This window comes from Myiozetetes cayanensis, unplaced genomic scaffold (genome assembly GCF_022539395.1).
Source record: "Myiozetetes cayanensis isolate MyiCay16 unplaced genomic scaffold, myiCay2020 scf525, whole genome shotgun sequence".
Classification (NCBI taxonomy): Eukaryota; Metazoa; Chordata; class Aves; order Passeriformes; family Tyrannidae; genus Myiozetetes; species Myiozetetes cayanensis.
This window is the reverse complement of record NW_026087771.1, coordinates 1-11,700: the sequence shown is the minus strand read 5'-3', so window position 1 is coordinate 11,700 and position 11,700 is coordinate 1. Positions and strand designations below refer to the sequence as shown.

General features: G+C 59.7%; 1 protein-coding gene across 1 annotated transcript; it reads right to left on the bottom strand.

Annotated features, from left to right (window-relative positions):
• Window positions 1-629: 629 nt before the first annotated feature.
• On the bottom strand, window positions 630-11,088 carry LOC126649959 (atrial natriuretic peptide receptor 1-like; the record flags this gene model as incomplete). Its single annotated transcript, XM_050334353.1, is given in 7 exon segments — window positions 630-2,299; window positions 3,227-3,318; window positions 4,524-4,622; window positions 7,809-7,983; window positions 10,898-10,930; window positions 10,932-10,978; window positions 10,981-11,088. Coding segments are annotated over 7 exon segments (617 nt in total), but the record flags the coding sequence as incomplete, so codon positions are not given.
• Window positions 11,089-11,700: the final 612 nt, after the last annotated feature.

Here is an 11,700-nt window from a genome sequence, read left to right as displayed (position 1 = left end):
CCCAGAGATCCCCCGAGACCCCCAAAGACCCCCAAACCCCCCTGGCGATCCCCGAGACCCCAAGACCCCCAAGACCCTCAAAGACCCCCTGGCGAACCCCGAGACCCCAAAGACCCCTGAGACTCCCCAAAGACCCCTCAAGAACCCCCAAGACCCCTCAAAGACCCCCAGAGACCCCAAAGACCACCCTGAGACCCCCAAAGACCCCCCAGAGACGCTCCCAAGACCACAAAGACTCCCCCAGAAACCCCCCAGGACCCCCAAAGACCCCCAAGACCCCAAAGACCCCAAAACCCCCTGAACCCCCACTGAGATCCCCTGAGACGCCCAAAGATCCCCCCCAAAGACCCCCTGGCGACCCCCTGAGACCCTCAAAGACCCCCAGAACCTCCCCGAGACCCTCAAAGACCCCCAAGACCTCCCAAAGACCCCCAAAGATCCCCAGAGCACGTCCTCCACAACATCTTTATTTTACAAAAATCACAACTCTCGGGGAGACTCCCAAAACCCCTAAATCCCCCCAAACCCCCAACACCCCCAAATCTCCCAAACCCCAAAACCCCCAAAAACCCAAAGTCCCCTCTCAAAAACTCCCAAAACCCCCCAAAGTCCCCCCAAAACCCCCCCAAAAACCCCAAAAGGGATCTACTGATGATTTTGGGGGTCTGCTGATGATTTTTGGGGTCCAATGATGATTTTGGGGTCTGATGATGATTTTGGGGTCTGCTGGTGATTTTTGGGGTCCACTGATGATTTTTGGGGTCCGCTGATGATTTTTGGGGTCCAATGATGATTTTTGGGGTCCAGTGATGATTTTGGGGTCCGTTGATGATTTTTGGGGTCTGATGATGATTTTTGGGGTCCTGTGATGATTTTTGGGGTCTGCTGATGATTTTGGGGTCCGGTGATGATTTTTGGGGTCCGCTGATGATTTTTGGGGTCCGTTGATGATTTTTGGGGTCACTGATGATTTTGGGGTCCGGTGATGATTTTTGGGGTCCGCTGATGATTTTTGGGGTCCGCTGATGATTTTTGGGGTCCAATGATGATTTTTGGGGTCTGCTGATGATTTTGGGGTCCGTTGATGATTTTTGGGGTCTGTTGATGATTTTTGGGGGGTCTGGTGATGATTTTGGGGTCCACTGATGATTTTTGGGGTCCGTTGATGATTTTTGGGGTCTGGTGATGATTTTGGGGGTCCTGTGATGATTTTTGGGGGTCCATTGATGTTTTTGGGGTGCACTGATGATTTTTGGGGTCCGCTGATGATTTTTGGGGTCCTTTGGTGATTTTTGGGGTCCGCTGATGATTTTTGGGGTCCGCTGGTGATTTTTGGGGTCCATTGATGATTTTGGGGTCAGCTGGTGATTTTTGGGGGGTCCAGTGATGATTTTGGGGTCCTGTGACGATTTCTGGGGTCCGGTGATGATTTTGGGGTCCGCTGATGATTTTTGGGGGTCTGCTGATGATTTTTGGGGTCCGCTGGTAATTTTGGGGTCCGTTGATGATTTTGGGGTCTGATGATGATTTTTGGGGTCCAGTGATGATTTTGGGGTCTGCTGATGATTTTTGGGGTCCGCTGGTGATTTTTGGCGTCCTGTGACGATTTCTGGGGTCCGGTGATGATTTTTGGGGTCCGCTGATGATTTTTGGGGTCCACTGATGATTTTGGGGTCCGCTGATGATTTTTGGGGTCTGCTGGTGATTTTGGGGTCTGATGATGATTTTTGGGTCTGCTGATGATTTTGGGGTCCGCTGATGATTTTTGGGGTCTGGTGATGATTTTTGGGGTCCTGTGATGATTTTGGGGGTCCTTTGGTTATTATTGGGGTCCGCTGATGATTTTTGGGGTCCGCTGATGATTTTGGGGGTCCAATGATGATTTTTGGGGGTCTGCTGATGATTTTTGGGGTCTGCTGATGATTTTTGGTATCCGCTGATGATTTTTGGGGTCTGCTGATGATTTTGGGGTCCTCTGATGATTTTTGGGGTCCGCTGATGATTTTGGGGTCCTGTGATGATTCTTGGGGTCCACTGATGATTTTTGGGGTCCAGTGATGATTTTGGGGTCTGCTGATGTTTTTTCGGATCTGCTGATGATTTTTGGGGTCTGCTGATGATTTTGGGGTCCAGTGATGATTTTTGGGGTCCGTTGATGATTTTTGGGGTCCGCTGGTGATTTTTGGGGTCCGCTGATGATTTTTGGGGTGCAGGGGGGGTGTTTTTTGGGGGGGGGTCACCCCCTCGTGCTGTTCCCACGCTCCCCCAAGAGCCAGTAGGTCCTGACCTTGCCCTTGCCCTGGGGAACAGGGGGCTTTTAGGGGAGACCCCAAATTTGAGCTCTGGGGTGACCCCAAATTTGGGGTGAAAGGAATAAGGGGAGGTTTTAGGGGAGACCCCAAATTTGGGGTCTGGGGTGACCCCAAATTTGGGGTGAAAAGAAAAAGGGGGTTTTAAGAGAGACCCCAAATTTGGGGTGCAAGGAAAGGGAGGGGGTTTTAGGGGAGACTCCAAATTTGGGGTCTGGGGTGGCCCCAAATTTGGGGTGCAAGGAAAAAGGGAGGGGGTTTATGGGGGTGACCCCAAATTTGGGAGTGCAAGGAGGGGTTTTAGGGGATTGCCCCGATTTTGGGGTTTGGGTCTGGGGGGTGTCCATTGTGGGGGGCTCTGGGGTGGTTTTTGGGGGTCAGGGCTGTTTTGTGGGGTCAGATCTGTTTTGGGGTGTCAGATCTGTTCTGGGAGGTCAGATCTGTTTTTTGGGGGTCAGGTCTATTTTAGGGGGTCAGGGCAGTTTTGGGGTGTCAGGGCAGTTTTGGGGGTCAGGGCAGTTTTGGGGGTCAGGTCTATTTTAGGGAGTCAGGTCTGTTTTTGGGGGTCAGGTCTGTTTTGGGGGGAGTTCAGGTCTATTTTAGGGGGCTCAGGGCAGTTTTGTGGGGTCAGATCTCTTTTGGGGGGGTCAGATCTGTTTTTGGGGGGGGTCAGTTCTATTTTAGGGGGGGTCAGGGCTGTTTTGGGGGTTCAGGGCAGTTTGGGGTGGTCAGAGCAGTTTTGGGGGTCAGGACTGTTTGGGGGGTCAGATCTGTTTTGGGGGTCAGGTCTATTTTGGGAGTCAGGACAGTTTTGGGGGGTCAGGTCTGTTTTTGGGGGGGTCAGAGCAGTTTGGGGGTGTCAGATCTGGTTTTTGGGGGTCAGGTTTATTTTAGAGGGGGGAGGGGTCGGGTCTCACCTTCATCTCCACGTCCCCCCTGAGCTCCAGCTCGAAGCACCCGAATTCCTCCAGCACCGCTTTGGTCACCCCCGAGATGTGGATCTTGAGGGCTTGGGGGGGGGAGGGGAGGGACCCTCAGCACCCCAGGGTGCCCCTCGGTGTCCCCTGAGCCCCTCCTGGTGTCCCCTAACCCCCCAGGTGTCCCCAGGTGTCCCCCCAGGTGTCCCCAAACCCCTCAGGTGTCCCCAAACCCCTCAGGTGTCCCCAAGCCCCCCCAGGTGTCCCCTGACCCCCTGGTGTCTCCCAGGTGTCCTCCAACCCCCTGGTGTCCCCAGCCCCCCAGGTGTCCCCAGCCCCCAGGTGTCCCCAAACCCCTCCTGGTGTCCTCCTGACTCCCCAGGTGTCCCCAGGTGTCCCCTGACCCCCAGGTGTCCCCAGGTGTCCCCAGGTGTCCCCACCTTCCCCGTGTGCCTCCATTCGTGCCCGTGGTGTTGACGGTGTCCCCCAGCCCCCAGGTGTCCCCTGACCCCCAGGTGTCCCCCAGGTGTCTCCAACCCCCTGACCCCCAGGTGTCCCCAGGTGTCCCCTGACCCCCAGGTGTCCCCAAACCCCCAGGTGTCCCCAGGTGTCCCCAGATGTCCCCTGATCCCCCTGGTGTCCCCCTGGTGTCCCCAACCCCCAGGTGTCCCCAGGTGTCCCCAGATGTCCCCTGACCCCCCAGGTGTCCCCCAGGTGTCCCCTGACCCCCAGGTGTCCCCAGATGTCCCCTGACCCCCAGGTGTCCCCAGGTGTCCCCTGACCCCCAGGTGTCCCCAGATGTCCCCTGACCCCCAGGTGTCTCCAGGTGTCCCCAGCCCCCTGGTGTCCTCAAACCCCCAGGTGTCTCCAGGTGTCCCCAGCCCCTGGTGTCCCCAGGTGTCCCCAGGTGTCCCCACCTTCCCCGTGTGCCTCCATTCGTGCCGCGGTGTTGACGGTGTCCCCCTGGTGTCCCCTGACCCCCAGGTGTCCCCAAACCCCCAGGTGTCCCCAGGTGTCCCCTGACCCCTCCAGGTGTCCCCAAACCCCCTGACCCCCAGGTGTCCCCAGGTGTCCCCTGACCCCCAGGTGTCCCCAAACCCCCAGGTGTCCCCAGGTGTCCCCTGACCCCTCCAGGTGTCCCCAAACCCCCTGACCCCCAGGTGTCCCCAGGTGTCCCCACCTTCCCCGTGTGCCTCCATTCATGCCACGGTGTTGACGGTGTCCCCCCAGCCCCCCTGGTGTCCCCTGACCCCCCAGGTGTCCCCAGGTGTCCCCAGGTGTCCCCAGGTGTCCCCACCTTCCCCGTGTGCCTCCATTCTTGCCGCAGTGTTCACGGTGTCCCCGAACAGGCAGTACCGCGGCATCTTCAGCCCCACGACCCCCGCACACACCGGACCTGTGGGGACACCAAACTGTCCCCAACCTGTCCCCAACTGTCCCCAACCTGTCCCTGTGTCCCTAAACTGTCCCTGTGCACACCGGACCTGAGGGGACACCAACCTGTCCCCAAACTGGCCTCAAACTGTCACCAACCTGTCCCCAACCTGGCCCCAACCTGTCCCCAACCTGTCCCTGTGTCCCCAACCCTGTCCCCAACCCTGTCCCTGTGTCTCCAACCTGTCCCCAACCTGTCCCTGTGATCCCCAAACTGTCCCCAACCTGTCCCCAACCTGTCCCCAAACTGTCCCCAACCTGTCCCCAACCTGTCCCCAACCTGTCCCTGACCTGTCCCCAAACTGTCCCCAAACTGTCCCTGTGTCCCCAAACTGTCCCCAAACTGTCCCCAACCTGTCCCCAGCCCTGTCCCCAACCCTGTCCCTGTGTCCCCAACCTGTCCCCAACCTGTCCCTGTGTCCCCAACCTGGCCCCAAACTGTCCCCAACCTGTCCCCAGCCCTGTCCCCAACCCTGTCCCTGTGTCCCCAACCTGTCCCCAACCTGTCCCTGTGTCCCCAAACTGTCCCCAAACTGTCCCCAAACTGTCCCCAAACTGTCACCAACCTGTCCCTGCACACACCGGACCTGTGGGGACACCAACCTGTCCCCAAAGTGTCCCCAAACTGTCCCTGTGTCCCCAAACTGTTCCCAACCTGGCCCCAACCCTGTCCCTGTGCACACCGGACCTGTGGGGACACCAACCTGGCCCCAAACTGTCCCCAAACTGTCCCCAAACTGTCCCCAACCTGTCCCCAACCTGGCCCTGTGCACACCGGACCTGTGGGGACACCAACCTGTCCCCAAACTGTCCCCAACCTGTCCCTGTGTCCCCAACCTGTCCCTGCGCACACCGGACCTGCAGGGACACCAAACTGTCCCCAAACTGTCCCTAACCCTGTCCTCAGCCCTGTCCCCAACCCTGTCCCTGTGTCCCCAAACTGTCCCCAACCTGTCCCTGTGTCCCAAAATTGTCCCCAACCCTGTCCCCAACCTGTCCCTGCACACACCGGACCTGCAGGGACACCAACCTGTCCCCAAACTGTCCCCAAACTGTCCCTAACCTGTCCCCAAACTGTCACCAACCTGTCCCTGTGTCCCCCTCCTGACCAGTGTGGATGCCGATGCCCTGTCCCTGTGTCCCCTGTCCCCCTGTCCCCCTGTCCCCAACCCTGTCCCTGTGTCCCCAAACTGTCCCTGTGTCCTCAACCCTGTCCCTGTGTCCCTGCACACACCGGACCTGCAGGGACACCAACCTGTCCCCAAACTGTCCCCAAACTGTCCCCAAACTGTCCCCAACCTGTCCCCAACCCTGTCCCTGTGTCCCTAAACTGTCCCCGCGCACACCGGACCTGTGGGGACAGCGGGATGGCCCTGTCCCCAAACTGTCCCCAACCTGTCCCTGTGTCCCCAACCTGTCCCCAACCCTGTCCCCAACCTGTCCCTGCACACACTGGACCTGCGGGGACAACATCACAGCCCTGTCCCTGTCCCCAACTTTGTCCTGGTGTCCCCTGTCCCTGTCCCCCTGTCTCCATCCTGACCAGTGTGGATGCCGATGCCCTGTCCCTGTCCCTGTCCCTGTCCCCGTACCGGTGTGGATGCCGATGCCCTGTCCCTGTGTCCCTGTCCCCATCCCTGTCCCTGTGTCCCCAACCCTGTCCCCCTGTCCCCTGTCCTCGTACCGGTGTGGATGCCGATGCCCTGTCCCTGTCCCTGTCCCTGTCCCTGTCCCCATGTCCCTGTCCCTGTGTCCCTGTCCCTGTCCCTGTCCCTGTGTGTCCCTGTCCCCATGTCCCTGTCCCTGTGTCCCTGTCCCTGTCCCTGTCCCTGTCCCTGTGTGTCCCTGTCCCTGTGTCCCTGTCCCTGTCCCTGTCCCTGTGTCCCTGTCCCCATGTCCCTGTCCCTGTGTGTCCCTGTCCCCATGTCCCTGTCCCTGTGTCCCTGTCCCTGTCCCTGTCCCTGTGTCCCTGTCCCTGTCCCTGTCCCTGTGTCCCTGTCCCCATGTCCCTGTCCCTGTCCCTGTCCCTGTCCCCATGTCCCTGTCCCTGTGTCCCTGTCCCTGTCCCTGTCCCTGTGTCCCTGTCCCTGTCCCTGTCCCTGTCCCTGTGTCCCTGTCCCTGTCCCTGTCCCTGTCCCTGTGTGTCCCTGTCCCTGTGTCCCTGTCCCTGTCCCCATCCCTATCCCTGTCCCTGTCCCTGTGTCCCCATGTCCCTGTCCCCCTGTCCCTGTACCGGTGTGGATGCCGATGCCCTGTGTCCCCATCCCTGTCCCTGTGTCCCTGTCCCCCTCCTGATTGGTGTGGATGCCAATGCCCTGTGTCCCTGTCCCTGTGTCCCTGTCCCCCCATCCCTGTCCCCATCCCTGTCCCTGTCCCCGTACCGGTGTGGATGCCGATGCCCTGTGTCCCTGTCCCTGTGTCCCTGTCCCCCCATCCCTGTCCCCATCCCTGTCCCCGTACCGGTGTGGATGCCGATGCCCTGTCCCTGTCCCTGTCCCCATCCCTGTCCCTGTATCCCTGTCCCTGTCCCTGTCCCTGTCCCTGTCCCTGTCCCTGTCCCTGTCCCTGTCCCTGTCCCTGTCCCTGTCCCCATCCCTGTGTCCCTGTCCCCATCCCTGTCCCCCTCCTGACCGGTGTGGATGCCGATGCCCTGTTCCCATCCCTGTCCCTGTCCCCATCCCTGTCCCCATGTCCCCCTGTCCCTGTCCCCGTACCGGTGTGGATGCCGATGCCCTGTGTCCCTGTCCCTGTGTCCCTGTCCCTGTCCCTGTGTCCCCCTTCTGACCGGTGTGGATGCCAATGCCATGTCCCTGTCACTGTGTCCCCATCCCTGTCCCTGTCCCTGTCCCTGTCCCTGTCCCCCTCCTGACCGGTGTGGATGCCGATGCCCTGTGTCCCTGTGTCCCTGTCCCTGTCCCTGTGTCCCTGTCCCCATCCCTGTCCCCGTACCGGTGTGGATGCCGATGCCCTGTCCCCATGTCCCTGTGTCCCCATCCCTGTGTCCCTGTCCCCATCCCTGTCCCCATCCCTGTCCCTGTCCCTGTCCCTGTGTCCCTGTCCCCATCCCTGTCCCCCTGTCCCTGTGTCCCTGTCCCCCTGTCCCTGTCCCCATCCCTGTGTCCCCATCCCTGTCCCCCTGTCCCCATACCGGTGTGGATTCCGATGCGCAGCTCGAGGCGCTGGCCGGGCCGGTGGCGGATCCTGAAGGTCCTCACGGCGTCCAGCAGGGCCAGCGCCATCCGCGCCACCTCCCGCGCGTGCAGCTTCCCGTTCCGCACCGGCAGCCCCGACACCACCATGTAGGCGTCACCAATGGTCTCCACCTGGGGGACATCACAGGGACATCGACAGGGACAGCAGGGACATCATCAGAGACAGCCCTGACACCACCATGTAGGCGTCACCGATGGTCTCCACCTGCAGGGACATCACAGGGACATCGACAGGGACAGCCCCGACACCACCATGTAGGCGTCACCGATGGTCTCCACCTGGGGGGACATCGACAGGGACATCGACAGGGACAGCAGGGACAGCCCTGACACCACCATGTAGGCATCACCAATGGTTTCCACCTGCAGGGGACATTGACAGGGACATCGACAGGGACATCATCAGGGACAGCCCTGACACCACCATGTAGGCATCACCAATTGTCTCCACCTGGGGGGACATCGACAGGGACATCGACAGGGACAGCAGGGGACAGGAGGGGACATCAGGGACAGCCCTGACACCACCATGTAGGCGTCACCGATGGTCTCCACCTGAGGGGACAGCACAGGGACATCGACAGGGACAGCCCCGACACCACCATGGAGGTGTCACCGATCGTCTCCACCTGCAGGGACATCGACAGGGACAGCCCTGACACCACCATGTAGGCATCACCAATTGTCTCCACCTGTGGGGACAGCAGCAGGGACAGCAGGGACATCGACAGGGACAGCCCTGACACCACCATGTAGGCGTCACCAATCGTCTCCACCTGGGGGGACATTGACAGGGACATCGACAGGGACAGCAGGGACATCATCAGGGACAGCAGAGACATTGACAGGGACAACAGGGACATCGACAGGGACAGCCCTGACACCACCATGTAGGCGTCACCGATCGTCTCCACCTGCAGGGACATCGACAGGGACAGCAGGGACATCATCAGGGACAGCCCTGACACCACCATGTAGGCGTCACCAATCGTCTCCACCTGAGGGGACATCGACAGGGACATCGACAGGGACAGCCCTGACACCACCATGTAGGCGTCCCCAATCGTCTCCACCTGGGGGGACAGCACAGGGACAGCAGGGACATCATCAGGGACAGCAGGGACATCATCAGGGACAGCCCTGACACCACCATGTAGGCGTCACCGATGGTCTCCACCTGCAGGGACATCGACAGGGACAGCAGGGACATCGACAGGGACAGCCCTGACACCACCATGTAGGCGTCACCAATGGTCTCCACCTGGGGGGACATCGACAGGGACAGCAGGGACAGCCCTGACACCACCATGTACGCATCCCCAATCGTCTCCACCTGCAGGGACATCGACAGGGACACGAGGGGACAGCAGGGGCAGCCCTGACACCACCATGTAGGCGTCACCGATCGTCTCCACCTGAGGGGACAGCACAGGGACATCATCAGGGACAGCCCTGACACCGCCATGTAGGCATCACCAATGGTCTCCACCTGGGGACATCGACAGGGACAGCAGGGACAGCCCTGACACCACCATGTACGCATCCCCAATCGTCTCCACCTGCAGGGACATCGACAGGGACATCGACAGGGACAGCAGGGACATCATCAGGGACAGCCCTGACACCGCCATGTAGGTGTCACCGATCATCTCCACCTGTGGGGACATTGACAGGGACATCAACAGGGACAGCAGGGACAGCCCTGACACCACCATGTAGGCGTCACCGATGGTCTCCACCTGGGGGGACAGCACAGGGACAGCAGGGACATCATCAGGGACAGCCCTGACACCACCATGTAGGCGTCACCGATCGTCTCCACCTGGGGGGACAGCAGGGACATCGACAGGGACAGCAGGGACATCATCAGGGACAGCCCTGACACCGCCATGTAGGCATCACCAATGGTCTCCACCTGGGGGGACATCGACAGGGACAGCAGGGACAGCCCTGACACCACCATGTACGCATCCCCAATCGTCTACACCTGCAGGGACATCGACAGGGACAGCAGGGACATCATCAGGGGACAGCCCTGACACCGCCATGTAGGTGTCACCGATCATCTCCAGCTGAGAGGACATCAACAGGGACACGAGGGGACATCAGGGGACAGCAGGGGCAGCAGGGGATAGCAGGGGACAGTGGGGACACAAAAGGATTTTGGGATTATGTGATTCTGGAATTCTGTGATTTTGGGATTGTGTGATTCTGGGATTTTGAGATTGTGGGATTTCGGGATTGTGCAATTCTGGGATTTGGGGATTCTGTGATTCTGGAATTCTGGGATTTTGGGATTCTGTGCTTTTGGAATTCTGTGATTCTGGGATTTTGGGATTGTGTGATTTTGGGATTGTGGGATTTTGGGATCCTGAGATTCTGGGATCTGGGGATTCTGTGATTTTGGGATCTGGGGATTCCGGTCTTTTGGGATCATGTGATTTTGGGATCCCATGATTCTGGGATCTGGGGATTCTGTGATTTTGGGATTGTGTGATTGTAGAATTCTGTGATTTTGGGATCCTGTAATTCTAGGATCCTGTGATTCTGGGCTTTTGGGATCGTGTGACTTTGGGATCCTGTGATTCTGGGATTCTGTAATTCTGGGATCCTGTGATTCTGGAATTCTGTGATTCTGTGGTTTTGGGATTCTGTGATTCTGGGATTTGGGGATTCCGGGCTTTGGGGATTCTGTGATTTTGGGACCCTGTGATTCTGGTCTTTTGGGATCGCATGATTTTGGGATCCTGTGATTCTGGGATTTGGGGATTGTGTGACTTTGGGATCCTGGGATTCTGTGATTCCGGTCTTTTGGGACGGCGTGGCTTTGGGATCCTGTGCTTTGGGATCCCGTGACTTTGGGATCCCGTGACTTTGGGATCCCGTGCCTCGCCAATTACGAAGCTCCTGCCGTTCAGATCTTCCAACACTGCCGCCATCTCCACGATCCTGTCGCATCCCTGTCACTCCCAGGACTCCCATGAACCCCCAAACCCCCAAACCCCCAAACCCTTGACACCCCGACCTTGTAGGCGTCGAAGTTGTCGATGATGGCGTCGGAAGCAGGTGTAGAGGTCGTTGAGCAGCGTCACCACCTGCATGGGGTGCTCTGGGCCGACAGCGCCGTGAACCCCACGATGTCGCTGAAGTGCACGGTGACGCTGTCGAACGCCTCGGCCTGCACCGCCTCCCCGCTGCAGCTGCTCCGCCACCGAGCTGGGGGCATTGGGGAGGGGGTTAGGGGGTTTGGGGGGGTTTGGGAGGTTAGGAGGGGTTAGGGGGTGAGGGAGGTAAAGGGGCAAAGGGGAGGGAAACACCCCACTCGGAGGTCCCAGGGCATGGGGGGAAACGGCACACCCTGGGTGGGGGGAGAGGGTGGGGAGGGTGGGGGGGGATACATGACCCTCTGGGTGGGGATAAGGGGTGGGGAGAGGGTAGAGGGGGACATGACCCACTCTGGGGGAAAGGTGGGGAGAGGGTGGGGAGGGTGGACATGACCCCTGTAGGGGGAAAAGGTGGGAGGAGGGAGGACACGACCCCTCTGGGTTGGGGAAGAGGGTGGGAGGGGGTAGAGGGGGACATGACCCATTCTGGGTGGGGAGGGGGACAAGACCCCTCTGAGTGAGGGGAGAGGGTGGGGAGGGGGATACAACCACTCTGGGTGGGGGAGAGGGTGGGGAGGGGGACAAGACCACTCTGGGTGGGGGAGAGGGTGAGGGAGGGTGGGGAGGGGGACAAGACTCCCTGGGTGGGGGGAGAGGGTGGGGAGGGTGGGGAGGGGGATATGACCCACCCTGGGTGGGGGAGAGGATGGGGAGGGTGGACAAG